At 35.5% G+C, this 23,521-nt stretch overlaps 1 protein-coding gene across 12 annotated transcripts in view; it reads right to left on the bottom strand.

The window, feature by feature from the left end:
• Positions 1–23,521, bottom strand: part of RGS7 (regulator of G protein signaling 7) — a 614,677-nt gene that overhangs the window by 73,313 nt on the left and 517,843 nt on the right. For all 12 annotated transcript variants that reach the window (XM_067729464.1, XM_067729458.1, XM_067729455.1 and 9 more), the window contains 3 exons: positions 20,124–20,188; positions 19,186–19,262; positions 18,998–19,079 (listed from right to left, as the gene is read on the bottom strand). In XM_067729464.1, coding sequence (XP_067585565.1) covers positions 18,998–19,079; positions 19,186–19,262; positions 20,124–20,188 — 224 coding nt within the window. The remainder of the gene's footprint in view (positions 1–18,997; positions 19,080–19,185; positions 19,263–20,123; positions 20,189–23,521) is intronic.

Raw genomic sequence — 23,521 nt, forward strand, 5'->3', positions numbered from 1 at the left:
ATGGGAATTATTTGAAAATTTAACACCACTCCTCACAGCCAGAAAACAGTATGTTTGCAAAAATCAATTCCATTTTTAAACTGATAGGAAAAGGGAGCAGTCTCTTAATGTACAACAAATTTCAAAGCACTTTATCTATTTTAGAAATGGAAAATATGTGACAATCCATGCTCATTATGGAGCATATTAAAAAATTCAATCATATTCTCTGTGGGAATGCATCTAACCTTCTTTCTGGAGTTACTTCAGAGAAACATCACATCTCTGTCTTTGAGGTTAAACAGAATAGAGACATTTTAGATGACTGCTTTCACAAGGGTGAAAACCACACCCTGGTCTTACTAAATTCCAAATCATTGGCTAAAAGAATATCAGATACTAATTTCACATGCAAAATAACAGCCTTTGGTCATGGGCGAAATGTGCAATCAATTATCAATCACTGTTGATAATACAACAACAAGAATTTAAACCTCAAGCTCTTTTCCTCTCTCCTGCTCCTTTATTCTTAGTGAGCTTACTATCATATATAATCTAATATATGCCAAATTTAAAATCTGAATTGATGAAAGGACTTTATGTTCTGTCTCTTTTCATTAAGTTTGTTGGAATGTGACGCTTTCCAATTTCAGTCTGAAGTCCTTTCATCAATAACTCTCCCATTGCACCTTCTTCTAATGAGGAGCACTGAATCTTAGGCATGGAGGCCCAAGCAGTGACCCAGGAGGGGTGACCCTTATGCCACAAACCTGGACTATTCAAAAGACAGAGACCTCTCTGCTCTGTGATGTCATCATGGGACAATTAAATGGATGGGAACATTCTTCATTCCGACAAAATCTGCCTCCTTTATCCAAATCACAGTAAGACAATGCCACACATTTTTCTGATAACAGCTGCTCAAACACTTGAAAACAGATGAGTAATAGCATTTAGCTTCTCTGTCCTATGCTAAAGTTCTCAGATCCTCTCACTTATTCTCATACAGCTTATCACCGCGCCTTACCCCCACCCTCATTTTTCTGCTCACCCTGTTCAAAAGATAGCCAGCATTTCGACACATTACCCTTGAGAATGCAGTATCTGGGACGGGATACCATACTCCAGGTGTGTCTTGGCCATTTCAGAGCATGGCAGAAACATGCCTTCCTTTCACCTGGATGATAGGGGCCAGTTAACAGGGTCTAAGAATATTTTACCTTTTATAATTTTTCAGAGTATAAATGTGACACACTCCCTGTAGAAATTAAAATTACCTATGATATCAAATATCCCAGAATAACTACAATCAATATTTGGAATATTCTTTCTCTACCTGTTTCTCTAGGTGTCTATTTTTTAACAAAATTGGGATCATATTACATATAATTTTATATACAGAGAATTTCATTTCATATTTCAGCATAGGCTTTTCCCACATCTTTAAAACTCTTTGAAACTCTCATTGTGAACAGTTATGTATCTCACCTTGTGGGCACATCTTATTTAACCATCCCTTCTTGTTAAATATTTATTATAACATAAGTGTAATATTTATAGTTTTGATTTTTATCTATCCTTGTATGTTTAACCACTCCACTTTCTCTGCATGACTTCAGATAACTTACTTGTGCAAAATATTTTAACTTTGTATTCATATTGTTGAATTATTTTCAGAAGGTAATACCAATGCACCCATCTACCACAGCTTTAGGAGCACTTATCTCACTACTACTTTTGCCAGGATTACATATGATTTATTTTAAAAATTTTAAATGAAATGGATTGAAGACAAGTGGCACCTCTTTGTTTTAATTTGCATTTTTATGACTAGAAAGGTTAAACTTAAAAAAAATTTTTTTTTAATAGCCAGTTATATATTTTCTATTGTAAATTGTCAGGTTAAGCCTGAATTGTATAGTTATTTTATACATTGCTAATACTGATAGTTTTCAAAGATTGTCTATTTTCCTTTTAATTATATTTTTAAACATAAAAACTAATTTTTAAGTTAAATTTATTTGACATTTATCTTCATGATTTCTTCTGCTGTCTTTAGGCATGAAAAGTTTCCCCTATCCTAACATTAGCTAAATGTAAACCTCTATTTTTGCTCTTTCTTTTGTTTGTTTGTTTGTTTTGGCTGTGTTGGGTCTTCATTGCTGTGCACGGGCTTTCTCTCTAGTTGCGGTGAGCGGGGGCTACTCTTCATTGTGGTGCGTGGGCTTCTCATTGCGGTGGCTTCTCTTGTGGTGGAGCATGGGCTCTAGGCATGTGGGCTTCAGTAGTTGCAGCGCAAGGGCTTAGTAGTTGTGGCACGTGGGCTCTAGAGCACAAGGGCTCAGTAGTTGTGGCGCACAGGCTTAGGTGCACAGCGGTATGTGGGATCTTCCTGGACCAGGGATTGAACTGGCATCTCCTGCAGTGGCAGGCAGGTTCTCAACCACTGTGCCACCATGGAAGTCCCTAAACCTCTATTTTTGAATAAGATTTTTTCTATAGATTTCTTTCTTTGCTTCTTTTTCCTTTCTAAAAAAGAATTGCTTTTACATCAATTTTCAATGTGTTTTCATGTGGAGAATAGGGCAAGAAATTGTTTTTTCCTCAGAATAACTTCTTTTGAGAGCATTTGTTGACTAATCTATCTCATCCTCACTAATGTGTGATGTTTTCTACCAAAAGCTTTTATTATATACCAAGAACATAAATATATCTCTATTCATTTCAGAGCTATCTATTCTACCACTATCATGAGGTTTTATTTATTGCATACTTAATAAAAATGTAAATGATTTCCATTATTTACCACCAGTCTTTTGGATTATGACTTTCACATATTTTAATTATTTATTGGATTTACCTTTGGTCAGTTGGAGGAAGTTCTCAAGTAAGATTCTTTTTCCTTAATAAAATGATTTGGGTAATAGAGTAATAGTTTAAATTATACCTGAGAGTTTCTATATTTCCACTGTACATGGAAGACAAGTTGCCTAAGTACATTCTCTACTTCCTTAAATTATATACATGCTGTTTCACTGTCTTGTGGCATAGACTAAATTTTGATTGCATGTAGCTAACCTTTTTTTTCCTGCCTGGATAATACACATGATATACTTTTTTTGTATTTATAGAATATAGCTATAGTTTACTTTTTTAATTTGCAGAATTAATGAAAGCAAAATTTTAACGATCTAAATAGATAGATATGCTGTCAGTAACTTCCAAATGTAGTAGGATTTTGAAAGTGGAAGTTTCAGCTAAGTCACATTTTATGCAAGTGATAGAAAATTCAAATAGAAGGCCAAGAAGCAGACAATCCTTAACCCTCTCACTGATCTGTGAAAATCCTTCTGCCAGCATCATAGTTGATGGTAGAACAGTAAATAAACCCTTTACTCTTGAGAATAAGAATAAGGCAAGCTTGTCTGTTCTCATCAGTTCTATCAACATTGGACTGGAGGTACTAAGTAGTGCAATAGATGATTCTTAAATCCCTTGCTGACTCTGGGGTTGAGTGGGCAGAATCAGGAGTCAGAGATGAGGAGGGGACTCTAGGAGAGAAGTCTTCTGTAAGTTTTGCTTCCTCTCTGTCCAAGCCAGGAGAGGGCTTTTAATGATGTGTCTCCTTCACTGTGAGGGACACAGTTGATTGGTGATGGCACCATATCAAGACAACGAACGCAAGCGGCTGATGAATGAGCCTGTAGCAGCAAAATAGAGAGCGAAGTTTGGGAAGTGAATTACTCCTAGGGCTCGCTGGGACAACGAATATAGGCTTCTAGAGGGCCAGTTGTAATCCAGATGAGAGTTAGATGGCATGGGTCTTCTCAGGTTCCTTTCCAAGAGGGCTTCCTGGAGGGGTGAAGCGACAGCAAAGAAAAGCAATAGATATTACTGGATCCCTAGGGGATGAGGAAAAATTATGTAACTAGCCAAACTAGAGATCCATTCTCCCTAATCAAAGACAGCTGCAAGGGAGAAATTCCCAGAGACAGGGATGTGGTCAGCCAAGGGCCTACAAAAGCACCCACAAGAGAATGGTGGCTTCCACTTCTGCCCAACCCAGGGAGCACCAAAGTTCAATTATCATAGCAGGCAAGAAGACTGCTGGTCCCAACTTCTCCAGCCCCTTCCATTCTATCTCTGGACATATCAGAAACCATGGTTAGTGAGATGGGAACAAGGAGTAAATATGCTAGATGGGAAAAGACAGAAGAAACCAACAACTGCCCACTTTTCCATGTGTGGAACCTTGGAAAAAAGAAGCCTCACTCTTAAATTAGGTGTGCAGTTTGATTATGCCTTGCAACTGCATATTTAATCAATACTATGTTTGGGGATTTACTGTCATTATAGAATGTTTCACAGGAGAGTGACCAAAGAAATCATGGGCCCATAGAGGTTTGTGACCAGGTCCGTGGGAAGAACTAGCATCATAGAGTGAATTTGAAGCAGAAAATGGGAGCCTAAAATAAAGTTACTTTACAATCACTGGCATATACCATACCGTTTTCATTCAGCATATTTAGGTCACCCCCGCCCCCTGTATTTGACAGCCTTTCATATATAAGAAAAAGATTCCTGTTCCCTTAAGTCTTTTTTTTTTCTAGGGATAATCATAACTAATTACTCCAGTCATTCCTGTACTTTCCAGGCCACTGTATTCATAGCTCTATTATAAATCTCATCATAGTATCTACATGATAATTGTCCATCTAAGTCTCCATTCATTCATCCCCAGGCTAGAGTTCCTCAATCACACTGACAGTGTTTTATTCATCTTTGTGTTTTTAGCTTTTAGTGCAGCACACTTCTATAAATGTTGATTGAAAGATATACTAAATTAATGAGTCAATAAAGAAACGCATATATTTTTTCAATGAAAATCAAAGAAATTTAATGCTTTTATTTTATTACATTTTTTCTTGCTAAACAACTCTCCTATTACTAGTATATTTAGAAAAATGTATTCCACAGGGGCAATGAAATCTTATGGTGTACTTGTTTGTTTAAGGTGCACACTTAATGTATGGTCATGCCTCAAAATAACATGTGAGGTGTACTTATTACAGTAGTACATCTAATCCTTGAGAAACAGAATTCTGAATTTTTCTCAGTCTCTGAAGTAGTATTTTGAATGTATTTATTCCCATCCAGGAGAAACCATTGGCAGAATTTCCCAACAAATAGTATTGGGAGAAAAATATGTCTCATATGCAGCATTAGCTTGACACTTCAAAGAGATTAAAAAAAATGTCTGCAAGTCATTTTTGGGGACTCTGTTTTTTACCACTCTGTGTCAATAATGTATCTACCACAAAAGGAAAATAAAAACCAAGCACACTGAATAGAACAGAAGACCAATAAGTAGGCTTCATTATATTCTATTTCAAGGTCATGACTATAGAGTGCACAAAGACACACAGTGAAAGGACCCACAAATTTTCTGCAAGGATGGACCTGGTTGATATTATGCAAATAAAATTTATTTTTGTCTGCTGATACCATACGACACTGGTGTGTCCTTGTGGTCAGAGATTTTGTTGGGCTCATTACTCCTCCTGTGATATGCTCTCTGTTTCACTTTTTAAAAAATCTAAGCTTTTTAAAAAAATAGACTTCTTTGAGCCATTTTAGGTTTACAGAAAAATTGGACAGAAAGTACAGAGAATTGCCCCATCTCTAGTTTCCCCTATTAGTAACATCTTACATCAGTGTAGCACATTTGTTATAATTGATGAGCCAATATTGATACATTATTATTAACTAAAGTACATAGTTAACATTAGGGTTCACTTTTTGTGTTGTAAATTCTATGAGCTTTGACATATATATAATGATATGTATCTACCATTACAGTATCCTATAGAATAGTTTCACTGCCCCTAAAATGTCCTATGCTCTACCTTGCCTCTCTCAAAATCTAAAAACCACTGATATTTTTCCTGTCTCTATAATTTTGCCTTTTCTAGGATGTCATAGAGTTGGAATTGTATAGCCTTTTCAGATTGGCTTCTTCAGCTTTGCACTATGAATTTAAGGTTCCTCCACGTCTTTTTGTGGCTTGATAGCTCATTTCTTTTTATTGCTGAAAAAATATTTAACTGTATAAATGTAGCACAGTTTCCTATTGAAGAACATCTTGGTTGCTTCTAAGTCTTGACAATTATGAATGAAGATTCTATAAGCATTAATGTGCAGGTTTGTGTATAGACAATAGTTTTCAACTCATTTGGGTAAATATCATGGAGTATGAATGCTGTATCACATGGTAAGAGTATGTTTAGTTTTGTAGGAAACTGCTAAACTGTCTTCCAAAGTGGCTGTACCATTTTGCATTCCCACCAGCAATGAATGAGAGTTCCTTTTGCTTCACATTCTCACCAGCATTTGGTGTTGTCTGTGTTTTGGATTTTGACTGTTCTAATAGGCGGTTGTGGTGTCTTCATTGTTTTACTTTGAAATGTCCTAATGATATATGATGTTGAACATCTTTTCATATACTTATTTGTCATCTGTATATCTTATTTGGTGAGGTGTCTATTCAGATCTTTTGTCCATTCTTAATTGGTTGTTTCTCATTTTTGAGCTTTAAGAATTCTTTGTGTATTCTGGATACTAGTCCATTTTCAGTTATTTGTTTGTTTTGATATTATGCTCCCAGTCTGTGGTTTGTCTTCTCATTTTCTTAACAGTGTCTTTCACAGAGCCAAAAGTTTTAATTTTAATAAACTGACATCACTTTTTTCTTTCATGCCTGTGGTGTTGAATCTAAAAACATATCACCAAACCAAAAGTCATCTAGATTTTCTCCTATGTTATTTTCTAAGAATTTTTAGTTTAACATTTTACATTTGGGTGAATGATCCATTTTGAGGTAATATTTTTAAAAGGTGTAAGGTCTGTGTCTAGGTTCATTTTCTTCCTCTTTTTTTGAATGTGGATCTTCAGTTGTTCCAGCACTATTTGTTGGGAAGACTATCCTTTCTCCATTGAGCTGTTTTGCTCCTTTGTCAAATATAAGTTGACTATATTTGTGTGGGTCTATTTCTGGGCTCTCTATTCTATTCAACTGATGTATTTGCCTATTTTCTTAACAGTACTATACTGTTTTGATTACAGTAGCTTTTATAGTAAGTCTTGAAGTCAGATGGTATTAGTCCTCTTACTTTGCTATTGTGTTTCAGTATTGTGTTATTCTGTGTCATTTGTCCTTTCCATAAACTTTAGAATAAGTTTGTCAATATCCACAAAATAATTTGCTGGGATTTTGATTTGGATTGTGTTAAATCTATAGATCTAATATTGAAGAACTAACATCTTGACAATATTAAGTCTTCCTATCTCCATTCATGGAATATCCCTCCGTTTATTTTGATTTAAAAAATTTTTTTCAGCAAATATTGAAATTCTTTCAGTATTTTCCCCCATATAAATCTTGTGCATATTTTGTTAGCCTTATATCTATATCTAACAGCATTTAACATTTTTGTTAAACACTAATGAAATGGTATTGTGTTTTAAAATTCAAATTCCAATTGTTCATTGCTAATATATAAGAAATCAGTTGACTTTTGTGTATTAACCTTATATCCTGCAACTTTATTATTATTACTTATTAATTCTAGGAGTTTGTTGCTGTGGTTGTTGATTCCTTGGGATTTTCTACATAGACCATCATGTCATCTGTGAACAAAGACAGTTTTATTTCTTCCTTCGCAATCTATGTACGTTCAGTTTCCTTTTCTTGTCATTATATTAGCTAGGACCTTCAGTAAGATGTTGAATAGGAGTGGTGAGAGGGAACATCTTGCCTTGTTCCTAAACTCAGAGGGAAATCATCTAGTATTTCACAATTAAGTATGATGTTAGCTGTAGGGTTTTGGTAAATGTGCTTTATCAAGTTGAGGAAGTTCCCCTCTATTGCTAATTTGCTGAAGATTTTAATCATTGAATGGGTGTTGGATTTTGTCAAATTGATATGAGCATATGATTTTTAGCCTGTTGCCTATGGAATGTTGAACTAGCCTTGTGTATCTGGAATAAATCCCACTTGGTTGTGGCATATACTTCTTTTTATACATTGTTGGATGTGATATACTCATACTTCATTGAAAAATTTTGCACCTATGTTCATGAAAGAAATTGTTTGCCTTTCTTGCAATGACTTTGTTAGGTTTGAGTATTAAGGTAATGCTGGATTCCTAGATTGAGTTAGGAAGTAGCCCCTCTGCTATTTTCACGAAAAATTGTAAAGAATTGGTATAATTTCTCCTGTAAATGTTTGCTAGAATTCATCAGTGAACTAATCTGGGCTGTTGCTTTCTATTTTGGAAGGTTATTTCTTATAGATTCAATTTATTTAGTTGAATAGACTGCTATCTTTAATAATAGATACAGGCTTATTCATTTATACATGTAGGCATATTTATATTAACTGTTTTCTTGGTGAGTTTTGGTAGATTGTGCCTTTCAAAGAGTTTGTCCATTTCATGTAGGTTTTCATATTTGTGGGCATAGAGTTGTTTACAATATTCCTTTCTTATTTTAATGTCCATGGGATCAGTAGTAATTGTCCCTCTTTTTTTTCTGATATTAGTAACTTGTGTCCGCTCTCTGACTAGAGGCTCATCAACTTTACTGATTTTTTCCAACAACCAGCTCTCTATCAGATTGTATTTCTCTATCAGTTTTCTGTTTTCAATTTCATTAATTTCTGCTCTAATTCTTATTTCTTTTCTTCTGCTTAATTGGATTTAATTTGCCCTTGTTTATCTAGTTTTCTAACGTAAAAGTTTAGATTACTGATTTTAGAGTTTTCTAACATATGCGTCAATGCATATATGTATAAATTTCCAAGCACAGCTTTCACTGCATCCACAAATTTATATAACATGTATTTTTATTTAGTTTGAAATATTTTAAAATTATTCTTGAAACTTCTTTTTGACCCATACGTTATTTAGAAGTGTGTTGCTTAACTCTAAGTATTTTGTGGTTTTCCATCTATGTTTCTGTTATTGATATCTAGTTTAATTCCACTGTGGTCTGGGAATACCTCATAAAATTTCTATTAAAACGTTTTAAATTTAGTAAGGTGTGTTTTGTGGCCCAGAATGTGGTCTCTCTTAGTGTGTTCCATGGGAATTTGAGGAGAAGGTGTATTCTGCTGTATTGGATGAAGTATTTTATGATATCAATTAAATCCAGTTGATTGATGGTGCTCTTCAGTTCAATTATGTCCTTACTGATTTTCTGCCTGCTAGACTGGTCAACTGCTGACAGAGGTGTGTTGAAGACTACAGCTATAAGGGTGTATTCATCTATGTCTCCTTGCAGTTCTTATCAGTTTTTGTCTCATATTTTGATGTTCTGTTGTGCACACACATTACGTCATAATTTGACACATTATGTCTTCATGAATAATTGATCTCTTTATCATTACATAATGTTGCTCCTCATCTCTGATAATTCTCCTTGCTCTGGAGCTGGCTTCATCTGAAATTAATATAGCTACTCTACCTATCTTTTGACTAGTGTTAGCATCCCTTTACTTTCTCCATTGCTTTACTTTACTTTTAGTTCTTATCTCTGTCTTTATATTTAAGGTGAGTTTCTTAATATACAATTAGGTCTTTTTTATTCACTCTGACAATCTCTGCCTTTTAATTGGTATATTTAGGCCACTGCTGTTTAAAGTGATAGTTTTTATAGCTGGATTAATATCTACCATATTTTTTATTGTTTTCTATTGATATTTGTCACCATTGCTCAGTTTCTTTTTCTTTTCTTTATTTTTCTGCCCTCTATGTTTTCAACTGAGAATTTTTACAATTCCATTTTTTTCCTCCTCTCTTAACATACCAATTCTACTTCATTTTAAACTTTTCTAAGTGGTTGCCCTTGGGTTTGCAATATACATTTACATCTAATCCAACTACTCTTTCAAATCACACAATACTACTCCATTCAAGTACGTTATAATAGATTATTCCCAATTCCTTCTCCCTTCTGTACCTTATAACACTGCTTTCATTCATTCCACTTACCCTTAATCTATAATCACAGAATACACTGTTGCTATTATTATTTGAACTATTTTAAATTAAGAATAAAAACTAGATCTAAGTTTCTGACCTATGCCATTTCTTTCTTTCTGAAGACATTCTTTCTGCATTTCTTGCAAGATAAGTCTCCTGATGACAAATTCCCTCATTTTTTGTTTGTCTGAGAAAGACTTCATTTCTCTTGCACTTACAGAGAATAATTTTGCTGGATATAGAATTCTAAGGTGTTTTTTTTTTCTTTCTTTCAACACAAAATATTTCACTCTTCTCTCTTGCTTGCATGATTTCTAAAGAGAAGTCTGATGCAATTGTTAATCTTGCTCCTCTGGCTTCTTTCAAGATTTTCACTCTGTCTTCATTTTCTGCAGTTTGAATGTGATATGCTTAGGTTTAGATTTTTTGATATTTACTCTGGTTGATATTCTCTGAGCTTCCGGTTCTCAGTTTGGTATTAATTTTTGGAAACTATTGGTCATCACTGCTTCAGATATTTCTTCTCTTCCTTTCTCTTTCTGGTATTCCTATTACATGTATGTTACACCTTTAGTAATTATTTCACAGCTCTTGGATATTCTGTCTTTTTCAATCTCTTTTTCCTCTTTGCACTTGAGTTTTTGAAATTTCTATTGACATTTCTTCAAGCTCACTGACCATCTGCTTGGCCATGTCCAGTCTATTGATGAGCACATCAAAAGCATTCTTCATTTATGTTATGGTATTTTTTTATTCTAACATTTCCTTTTGATTCTTTCTTAGAGTTTCTGTGCTTCTGCTTATATTGTACCTCTATTCTTTATTCTTTTATGCTGTTCACTTCTTCCATTAGCACATTCATCATACTTACTTGTTTCAAGTCCTTGGTTTGATAATTTCAACATTTCTTCCATATTTGAGTCTGATTCTGATGCTTAATGTGTCTCTGAGCTGTTTTTATTTTCGTTTACTGTATGTGCAGTTTTTAATTGAAAGCCAGACATGACGTACTGGGTAAAAGAAACTGAGATAAATAGGTGTTTATTGTGTGGTTTTATGTATATCTGGCTAGGGGTAGGCTGTATTTATTGTTTTCTTTTGCTGTATCAGAGGCTAAACTTTCATCTGGTTTCCTTGTTTTTGTCTTCCCAGTTGTCTTTGGGTTTCCCTGAGGCTTCTTAAATAAGGCCTGAGATGTGCAGTTCTTTCCTTTGCAATTCCCTCTTGTTATTTAGGCTCTGTTAATGTTGTGGTAAGGTGTAGGGAGAGGGGAAGCATCCTATAGTCCTGTGATTAGGTCTCAATCTTTTAGAAAGCGTGTGCCCCAGGGCTGTGACCTTTACAAATTCCTCTCAGATTTTTTTCCCCTCATTTTGGTAAGACCAGGGTTGAAGTTGGGTATTTCCCTTCCTTCATGTTGTGGCTTTGGTACAACCCTGATCAGTTTCTCTTAAAGACAGGTCTTGTTAAGAAGAAGAGAATATCCTGAGTGTATTTCAAAATAGTTTCTCTTCCCCTTCCCCTGAGAGATGTACAAAGGGATTTTTCTTCAAACTTCACTGTGAGAATCTGGTAGGGTTCCTGGAGGTAAAACTCACAAAACTGTGTGGTGTCCCAAGACTCAGCTCAAGTCTGTCTACTCTGAACTTCCAGCAATTTGTCGATTACAGTTTAGGATCTCTTACCCCTGCATTGGTTCCTCAGAGGTTTCTGCTCTTGGGCTTCTGTTCTGGTAAGTTGTATTTGCCTGTCTGTCTCTCCAGTTTTGGGGACTAAGTATTTTGCCCAGTGACCTCATTCTGAGACGAATCTAAGAAAAATTGTTGATTTTCAGCTTATTCAGCTTTTTTTCTTATTGTGAGAATGGGAGTGACAACTTCCAAGTTCTTTATATGCTGGACTGGAAGTCCTTATTCACTTTTTAAAACTATTATTGATTTTTCTTGCTGTATATCTAAACATTCATTAAATTTTAATTTTAAAACAGATTAGCAAAAGGAAGAAAATCAACAGAATTTCAACATTCATAAATAACTATTGTTGATATTTGTGTATATATCTTTTCAGTCTTTTTTCTACACATGACTGCCTGTTCCTCTTTCTATCATCTATCTATCTATCTATCTATCATCTAACATCTATCTATCTTCCTATCTATCCAGCTACCTACCTATCTACTTACTTATGCCTCTCCCAACAAACAAAGAATTAAAATGGGCCTTTGGACCTAAGATGGTAAGATTGTATGCAAATATATGGTTATGATATTACCTTTTAAAAATTCTTTGCAAACTTAATAGGTAAAAATATAAATATTTTCCATTACATTTTTTACTTCTTTGACATTTTCTCATTGATGTATGAGTTCTATATATAACAAAAGATTACTCTTTTATTATATATAATACCATATGATACACTATCATTCACCTTGTTTTTCTATTTTATTTTGAGGTCTGCATTGCTTTTGAACCTAAATTAAAGAGATTGAGTTGATGGTTTTGTGTGATAAACAAAAGTCTGGAGTAACTTAAGTTGAATCATGAACATAACAAGTTAGTGAAAATAATAAATTGAATATCAAAATTATGGATAAAATAATGGAGTAGTAACATTGTAGAAGTTAATTTAACATCAGTATATAATAAAATCCTCTACTCTCACATAATAGAATACTAATACAGTAATGAGAATAAACAAACTACAACTACATGCAATAATATGAAAGAATCTCAAAAGATGTTGAATATAAAAAGAGTGATATTAATAATTCCATTTATATAAAGATTAAAAGTAGGCAAATTTATCTATGGTATGAGAAGTTACCATTGACCTAGGGAGTAGTGACTGGAATGGTCACTAGTAGGGCTCTGGGATCCTGGTGATTTGGCTGTGTTCATTTCATGAAAATTCATTGTGCACTTATGCTTTGTGTAGTTTTCTGTATGTATGTTATACTTTAAAAAATTATTGTTGAGCAGGACTTCCCTGGTGGTGCAGTGGTTAAGAATCCACCTGCCAGTGCAGGGGACACAGGTTTGATCCCTGGTCCGGGAAGATCCCATATACCTGTGACTAACTAAGCCCATGTGCCACAACTACTGAAGCCCGTGTGCCACAACTACTGAAGCCTGTGTGCTGCAACTATTGAAGCCCGCGTGCCTAGATCCTGTGCTCTGCAACAAGAGAAGCCACTGCAATGAGAAGCCCATGCACCACAATGACAAGTAGTCCCCGCTCACCACAACTAGAGAGAAAAAGCCCGTGCACAGCAACAAAGACCCAAAATAAAATCTAAAAATTAAAAAAAATTATTATTGAGATATAATTGACATATAACATTATATTCATTTCAGGTGTACAATATAATGATTCAATATTTGTATATATTGTAAAATGATCACCACAATAAGTCTAGATAACATCCATCACCACACAGTTATAAATTTTTTTCCTTGTGATGCATATTTTTTAAATCGACTGTCTTAGCAACTTTCCAATATACCCTTCAGTATTATTAACTATAGTCAACATGCTGTACATTACATCCCCAGGACTTACTTCTTTTATAACTGGAAGTCTGTACCTTTTCACCTCTTTCACACCATTTCTCCCACCCTCCCAACCCCGTGGCTCTCTATAAGTGACCTCATATGGTATTTGTCATCCTCTGTCTAACTTATTTCACTTAGCATAATGTCCTCAAGTTCCACCTACATTGTCACAAATGGCAAGATTTCATTCATTTTATAGCTGAATAATATTCCATTATATATGTGTATATGTATGTACAAATATATACGCAAACACACACATACATACATACATACAGGCACACCTCATTTTATCGCACTTCTCTTTATTGTGCTTTGCAGATATTGCATCATTTTACAAATCGAAGGGATTTGTGGCAACCCAAGTAAATCTGTCAGCGCCATTCTTCCAGCAGCATTTGCTCCCTCTGTGTCTCTGAGTCACAGTTTGGTAATTCTCACAATATTTCAAACTTTTTCGTTATTATTATATTTGTTATGGTGAACTGTGATCTTTGATGTTATTACTATGACTTGCTGAAGGTTCTAATGATGGTTAGCATTTTTTAGCAACAAAGTATTTTAAAATTAAGGCATTGTTTTTTAGATGTAATGCTACTGAACACTTAATAGACTACAGTATCATGTAAACACAACTTTTATATACACCACCAAAATTTTGTAGGTGGTTGGGAACTGAACCTACAATATCGCTGAGGTATGCCTGTGTCCCACATTTTTTTAATTCACTCATCCATCAATGGACACTTAGGTCACATCTATGTCTTGGCTATTGTAAATAATGCTGCATTGAACATGAGGGTGCATATATCTTTTGAAGTTTGTGTTTTTATTTACTTCGGATAAATACCCAGAAGTGGAATTCTATTTTTAATTTTTTGAGAAACCTCCATACTGTTTCCATAGTTGTTGTACCAATTTACATTCCCACCAAGAATTCCCAGTGCACAAGAATTACTTTTGCTTCACATCCTCACCAACACTTGTTACTTCTTCTCTTTTTAGAACAGCCATTCTAACCAGTGTGAGGTGCTATTTCATTGTGATTTTGGTTTGCATTTCTAGTATGTATGTTATACTTCAATAAAAAATTTAAAAAGACCTGTACCTTGACCAAATACCAGGTTCCTTCCAACCCCCAATAAAAATGTGTCAAGGCCTTCCCTGGTGGCGCAGTGGTTGAGAATCTGCCTGCTAATGCAGGGGACACGGGTTCCAGCCCTGGTCTGGGAGGATCCCACATGCCGCGGAGCAACTAGGCCCGTGAGCCACAACTACTGAGCCTGTGCATCTGGAGCCTGTGCTCCGCAACAAGAGAGGCCGTGATAGTGAGAGGCCCGTGCACCGCGATGAAGAGTGGCCCCCGCTTGTCACAACTAGAGAAAGCCCTCGCACAGAAACAAAGACCCAACCCAGCAAAAATAAATAAATTAATTAATAAACTCCTACCCTCAACATCTTCTTTGAAAAAAAAAATGTGTCAAGGTGGTGCCTGTCATAGTGTATCTGCAAGAATATTTATAATTGTGGTCTTATACTTTATAGTTTGTGGTATAAATAATGTACCCCCACAGTACTCTCTCAAAGTACTGTCTCAGTGCTCCCACCAGGTCACTGTGGATTTCCAAGGTAAGAGGAAAGGTGATTCATTCTATATTGACTCCACCTTGCAATGCACACATCTGAATGTGCCCAGAATTAAATTGGCCTAAATTCCCTACACTACATCTCTTTAGATCAACTCTCAGTCAGTGTTAACTCAATGGTGGGAAACCTTTCACAATGAATATGTATAAAAAATCACCATATTGTACAATTTAAATATCTTACAATTTAGTTTGTCAATTACACCTCAATAAAGCCAAAAAAAAAAATGTAACAGACAAACAAAACAAAAACGAAGTCTGTGCAAAGGATATAAACTGGCTCCACAGCAGGGCTGTGTGGAACAAGTTTGGTTGCTCTTCACCCCTCGGACCCAGAGCATCAGCACCATTATATTTTGAAAGGCCAGTCCACTGGACTTCTTTATTTTGCTCCATGATGATTGTATTTTAAGAATCTCATTGCTCCTTTCTGTTATTGGGCCTCAGAATCACTCTGATATAACTCAATAGGTTACAAAAACTTTGAATCTTATGGAACTCCTTCAACTTCTTATGCAAATCTATAACCTCTTCTTCAGAAACTTTTAAACTCCAAATTTTAATGTATTTTTGTGTGCGTGTGCACACACACACAACACACACACACACTTCACCAGACTGCTCCAAACTAATTTATTCAAAGAAAAATTTACAAAAATGTATATAAAATTCCAGACAAATTCCTGCTCTTCAAAAGACCATGATCTGATAATATTAAAACAAGTACTAGGAAGTTAGTATCAATGAAACCCTTCAGCAGTGTGGCAAACAGAATTTTTATTTCAATTTAACTAGTTGCTCAAATTCAATTAATATAGACTAAGAATTCATTAGCCCTTGAAGAGGCTTCATAAAAGTATCAAAACACTAAATACACAAGTTAACCCAAATCCCAAATTATCTTTGACATTTGCTACAATTTGGTGTATTTCCCCTACTATCATCTTGAGTAGTTAGTGTGTGGCAATTCCGTCTGGAGTCCTTGATAACTGAAGAGTCCTTTTCAGTGTTAAGACCTTAATTTTTTTTCTGGAGTAAACATGGACATGCTTAAAGAAGCTAAATTTATTTCATAAAGGTATTAAATGCAATAAAATGAGTATACTGCGTTAAGTGACGGCATTTAAAAAAACTAAATCACACTGCATATATTTTCTACATCTCTAAGGTCATGTAATATAATATTTTACATTAAATTTAAGTATACTTTAAAGATTCTGAGCTTCTTTTTGAGATTTCCTCTTCCCTACTACACTTTTGGCTAATGGTTTCCAACCTATTTTAACTAAATAAATGGCAGCATCAAGCCAGATCAAATCAAAGCAAACCAAACAAAATGCAATGTAGCACATCACCTTTACTTGAATTAGTAAAAGCTTTATAAGGATTAATTGCTCTCTGCTACATTTTTTGGAAAGGTTTAACAGTAGGATTATGCAAGAAGAAATAAAATGAAAAAAATTCAACAAATAGTACTGATAGGATAACTTCATTTCTGTTTTTTGAAAATAAAGATACTTTATATAGTAATAAAGCTAAAGCAGTTCAGGAAAATATAAATTGTGTTATGAATCTATTAAATCTGAGTAGAGATTTTTATTCTAATGAGAATACTAATTTCTACAGTTTAAAAACTTGTAGTAGTGTGTTCATATTTTCGTAATAAGACTTTTTCAAAACCAAAATAAAAATAAGGACACTTTTTGGAGGTATGGTTATCTTAGAAAGCTCTTCTTATCATTGTTTAGTTAACACTACAGCCAATGAATAGAGATATAGCTTATGCATTGTGCTGGGGAAATAGCCATTAAAAGCTCTTATAGGAGCGTCTTGCTGCTAATGTCCCTGCCAGCATCATCTCTGTATTAACTCTCACTAAGGACCCAGAACTCTAAAAACCAGATACGAGGCAGGACCTGTGTGTCTGACATGGCCTCCAGACAAGTGTCATCACTTCACATGCCCCTGGGACCACTGCAAAAAAATTTTTTTCTTTTTAAATGGGATACAGAGTTGTAATGTAAAAAATAAATAGTTGAAGGTAGGGTTGGATTAGGTGCATTCCATTCTCAGAGGCATACAGATAACCCAAAACTCTATTTTTTTCCCTCTAGAAAATAAACAATAACCAAGTATTGCATAACATGTTCATTTTAAGTGTTATAAAGCCCCTCATAAGCATCCACAAATTGAATAAGGGACATGGAACTAATGGCTTCAGGGTGGTTTCTGCCTTCAGGTGCTCCTTTGGATGACTTTCTAATTGAAAGCCTAATGAGGGGTATAGCAGGTGACCCCTTGGAGAGCACTCATATGTGCTTCTTGCTCTGTGGAGACACAGAGGACTGGAGCCTGACTTACACTGGTTAGAGCAAAGAACAACTGTGAACAGGTTCTGCTTCCAACAGGGCACATAGAAGGCAAGGGATTGGCTGAGTAATTCTTGGGGGATGGAGCAGGGGAGTGTGTTGAGGTGAGATCAATCGACATGCTGGGAGAACATGAGTTTTTGCTATAGAATGGATGTGGGCAGTGTAGGGGAACCGGCATGGAGTGAGTCCTCTTGGGTTGCCAGGAGGATATAGGCCATCAAAGTTAAACTAGGCTAGAGATGGGCCACCAGATGTCCAGGGGCATAAAGTGGAGAAACATGAGAACATAATGTATTAACCAGTTTCTAGAGATGGCTTAAAACAAACAAACAAGTGAGGAAAAATCCTACTTCATATCCTTGCAATACTTATGCATGTGGCCTCACAATCCTTTATACCATGAGTAATAAAACTCAAGCTGAATTTTGAGTAGGAAAGACAGTTAAAGCTCAGTTCTAATTTTTTTGAATTCAAAAAATTCCATACGAAATTTAACAACTGCATTACTATCTAAAATTTAAATATATATCAATATATATCCATAACTATATGTATATAGGTATAGATACAGATATATATACAAACCTTTGGAAAACAGACCTATTTTGGTCAGTTTCTAAAGGTAGTTGAGAAGAAAATTTTAAGATATTCTCAAAGAATCTTGATTTGTCTCATGCTGTGATCCTGTTATTTAATAATAGTATGTAAATATTATTCTCTAGGTCTGTGTTTAAAGAAATATATAGAAAACAAAGACCTAGCATCAAAATATGCTATATGAGAGTAGACATGCTTTCTTATGAATGCTCATAACCACTGTTTAATTCCTTACACAAAGTTTTCTGGTATTAATCAAGGACATTTGTTATTTGTTACTCTGACTCACATGGTTTAACATTACTATTTAAGAAAACCAGCTAAGTTACTGTATGTAGATTCAATGACCAGTTACATCATTAGAAGTATGAGCTGAACTGAAACTGAGCCACCTAAAATGTTTCCATGAAAGTTGACATTCAAAGCATGTTGTTAGTAAGTTTTAAAAAGAAAAATTAGTGGAGGAACAACATTTTAACTAATACTTTTACTATCAATCCAGAAAAATGTAGATCATAAGCCATGCAAAACTGCTTTGTTGCAGTCTTCTTTCTTTCAAGTGTATGAAAGTATCAAGCACCTCAAAAGCAAAGAATGAGCAAGCAAGTAATGTCATGTTAGAAAAATGCATAGTTTTAAAAAATATTATACTATTGAACTCTAGTCATCTTACACAAAAGTGGCAATCTTTTCTTAAATAATTCACCAAGACTTTGGGACAAGTGATGGAGTTACTGCATTCTGCATTCTTCCTTTACTTTCCAAAGGCTGGGATTATGAAGTTAGACAATGTTGGTGCGCTTGCTTACCACGGGTCTGTGTACGTCCCAGAATGCTCTCTCCTGACTATCAAGGATCTTTCTTTCAATCTTGTCTCTCTTCTTGTCCACTCTGTTAATATCATAATAATGAATAATAAGTAGTGTTAATTATAGTGCCTCTCTGGACAAAAGGCCACAACTTGGACAAATCTTCCAAAAGACTCACAAGGACTCACTTTGCTTGTGCTTCTGCTTGCATAAAAATGAACTCCCACTTCCGAGCAAATGCCCTCTGCAGCCTGGCCAAGCTCTCCTGAAAAATATACCACGGTGAAGACATTCTGGTCCTCAGCTTTACGACTCCCTTCTAGTTTATCTACCATATGTACTTACCAAAAAAACAAATCAGAATTTCTAAAGGAGTAAGTGTACTTGGAATGATAAGTCATGCTCACTGAACGCAGCTAATACTCATATTAACAGTCATAGAGGACACAGGAAAACCTATTATGAATATTAATGTTGGAGAATATAACTAAAAATCAAAAATACTAAACTTACCTTATATAAAAAAAGTGCTCAAGACTAATCCATTGGATTTTCCTGTGCTCATTTTACTGAGGAACAGGAAAGCAATACTCTCTACTACTGATTCAACCAGTCTATCCAGTTCCTGAGAAAAATTTAACCCTTCAGCCCCCTACTACCCAGTTGTAGACAGTGCTTCAAGTTTAGTAAATCAGAACATAGCAACCATCTGAACAAACTACATGAGATTAATTTAATCTGCGGATGGTGACCAACATAAAGGTTTTGCAAAAACCATTTTTCCCAGTGTAAATGCTCTATAATTCTCTAAGTTTGGATATCTTCATTATATATAGTATATATATATACATATATATAAGTTTTACATTTAAGTCAATTTTAGCAAATAAGATATGCTTCCTCCTTCTTCTCTGAGTTTGTGTATTTAGAATTTCACCATCCTCATTGTGAATGATGAGAGGAAATAAGCAAGTAAGGGATATGTTAAATCATTATGCTGCCCTTCCCTGGAAATCTGATCCCTAAGATCCATGAATGTAGAAAGTTAAGAGTGCCCAGAAATGACCGTAGGCCTTATTCTTGCTCATTTTATACCTTTCTTTGTCAGGAAGTCCTTGGTACTTACAGCTTCATAGTCAGCTAGTTCCAGCCTTGCTTTGTTTTGCATTGTTCTTTTGCAGAGGTAAACCGCTGTAAAGGAAAAAAAATCAATCATCTCTCACCTGCTTATTTACATTGAGACACTAAAAATAAAAATAGAGCATTATAAACGAAGACATGTTGGTCTTTGTCATTTTTCCCCAAGTTGTAATTTTCTCTTTTTATCTTTTTTTGGACAAAATAAGTAATCTGTAACATCATTACTGAAATTCAAACATAGCAGTAATATAAAAAGGTGTTATAAGAAAATAGATATGTTTAGAAACTTGGTAACCATTTACTTTATTTCATTAAATAGTTGTCACAATTTTAGCTTCCTCAAAATATAAGGGGAAAAAAATAAAGCCTTTTCAATAAAAGATCAAATGAATGTTAAAATCTGGATATACAAATAAAACGATTTTTAAAAAAAGAATTGCATGAAGAGGGAATCACTATTTGCACATTTAATTATTTCCGTATTCTACTGTCAACTGAAATAATTTATTAATGTAAACCGAAGGCTTCTTAGAATCTTCTTTGCTGCAATCCACAAGGATCAATCATCAATCAGTCATTTTGTCACTAGGAGAGAGGAGAGTATACATCTGACCTAACTATAATCCAATAACCTTTTAATTCTATTTTCCTTGAGGACTCTGTCTTCTCCATTACCAGGCAAAGTCCACCTGGGCAGAAGATTTACAGGATAAATGACAGATAGAAAGAGGACGTTGACAGCAGCATTGCCATCGAACAATCAAATTTCTTCAGTGATTTCAGGAATATTAGTGACTCTCATGTTAATATCAAGACATTCAGAAGGGAGGAGACAGGATGTTGAAGTAGAAGGAATGGAGCTCTCTCACAAAATACCAAAATCACAACTATCTTCAGAACAACCACTGACAAAAAAGACTGTAACTACCAAAGAAGATATTCTACATCCAAAGACAAACAGGAAGCCACAATGAGAAGGGGCATTTTCACAATATAATCAAATCTCATACCCACCAGGTGGGCAACCCACAAACTGGAAAACAATTATATCTCAGAAGTTCTCCCACAGTAGTGAGACTTCTGAGCCAGACGTCAGGCTCCCCAGTCTGAGGGTCTGGCATCGGGAGGAGGAACCACCAGAGAATTGGGCTTTGAAGGCCAGGGGACTTGAGTGCAGGAGTTCCACAGGACTGGGGGAAACAGACACGCCACTCTTGAAGTGTGCACACAAGGTTTCACGTGCCCTGGCATCCAGGACAAAGCAGTGACTCCACAGGAGCCTGGGCCAGATCTACCTGCAAGTCTTAGAGGGTCTCCTGGGGAGGCACGGGTGGGCTGTGGCACATGGTGAGGGCAAGGACACTGGTAGTGGAGGGCCAGGGAATCTTCATCAGTGTGAGCTCTCCAGGAGGCTGCCATTTTGGCACTGAGACCCAACCCCACCCAACAGCCTGCAGACTCCAGTACTGGGATGCCTCAGGCCAAACAACCAACAAGGTGAGAACACAGCCCCACCCATCAGCAGACAGGCTGCCAAAAGTTGTCCTGAGCTCACAGCCTCCTCTGAACACACCTGTTGACATGGCCCTGCCCACCAGAGGGACAACACCCAGCTCCCCCCACCAGTGGGCAGGCACCAGTCTCTCCTACCAGGAAGCCTGCACAAATCCCTGGAAGAACCTAACGACTAGGGGGCAAACACCAGGAGCAAGAGGAAGTACGATCCTGCAGCATACAGAACAGAGACCACAAACAGAAAGTTAGACAAAATGAGATGGCAGAGAAATATGTTCCAGATGAAGGAACAAGATAAAACCCCAGAAGAACAAGTAGGTGAAGTGTAGATAGGCAATCTACCTGAAAAAGAATTTGGAGTAATGATCATAAAGATGATCCAAGATCTCAGAAAAAGAATGAAGGCACAGACCAAGAAGATAAAAGAAATGTTTAACAAAGCGGTAGATAATTCAAAGAACAAAAAACAGAGATGAACAATAAAATAACTGAAATGAAAAATATACTAGAAGGAATAATTTTCAGAATAAATGAGGCATAAGAACAGACAAGTGAGCTGGAAGGCAGATTGGTGGAAATCACTGCCATGGAAAAGAATAAAGAAAAAAGAATGAAAATGAATGAAGACAGTCACAGAGAGCTCTGGGACAACATTAAATGTACCAACATTTGCATTATAGGGGTCTCAGAAGGAGAAGAGAGAGAGGAAAGGACCTGGGAAAATATTTGAACAGATAATAGGAGAAAACTTCCTTAACATGGAAAAGGAAACACTCACTCAAGTCCAGGAAGCACAGAGAGTCCCATACAGGATAAAACCAAGGAGGAATATGCAGAGACACATATTAACCAAACTAACAAAAATTAAAAGCAACGAGAAAATACTAAAAGCAACAAGGGAAAAGCAACAAATAACATACAATGGAATCCCAATAAGGCTATCAGCTGATTTTTCAGCAGAAACTCTGCAGGTCAGAAGGGAATGACATGATATATTTAAATGATGAAAGGAAAAAAACTATAACTAAGAATACTCTACTTAGCAAGGTGCTCGTTCAGACTTGAGGAGAAATGAAAAGCTTTACTGACAAGCAAAAGCTAAGAGAATTCAGCACCACCAAACCAGCTTTACAACAAATGCTAAAGGAATTTCTCTAGGCAGAAAAGAAGAGGCAACAACTAGAAAGAAAGAAACAAACAAAATTACGAATGGGAAAGTTCACCAGTAAAGGCAAACATACAGTAAAGGTTGTAAATCATCCACATGCAAATATGATATTAAAACCAGCAATCATGAGGAGAGCACAAATCCAGGATGTTGGAAATGCATTTGAAGAGACCAGCAACTTGAAAAAATCATATATATATATATATATATATACACACACACACATATACACATATATATGTGTATATATATATGAATATATATATATATATAGCTAAATAAAAACCACATGGGAACCTCACATAAAAATCTACAATAGATACATACACAAAAGAAAAAACATAATAAAACACAACACTAAAGATACTCATCAAATCACAAGAGAAGAGAATAAAATAGTAAGGGAAGAAAAAAGACCTACCTAAAGAACTCAAAAACAATTAACAAAATGCCAATAAGAACATACATATTGATAATTACCTTAAATGTAAATGGATTAAATACTACAAAGAAAGGCATAGACTGGCTGAATGGATACAAAAACAAGACCTGTATATACGCTGTGTAAAAGTGACCCACTTCAGATCTAGGGACACATACAGACTGAAAGTGAGGGGATGGAAAAAGATATTCCATGCAAATGGAATTAAAAAAAAAAAAGCTGGAGTAACAATACTCATATCAGACAAAATAGATGTAAA

Source organism: Pseudorca crassidens, chromosome 2 (assembly GCF_039906515.1).
Source record: "Pseudorca crassidens isolate mPseCra1 chromosome 2, mPseCra1.hap1, whole genome shotgun sequence".
Lineage (NCBI taxonomy): Eukaryota > Metazoa > Chordata > Mammalia > Artiodactyla > Delphinidae > Pseudorca > Pseudorca crassidens.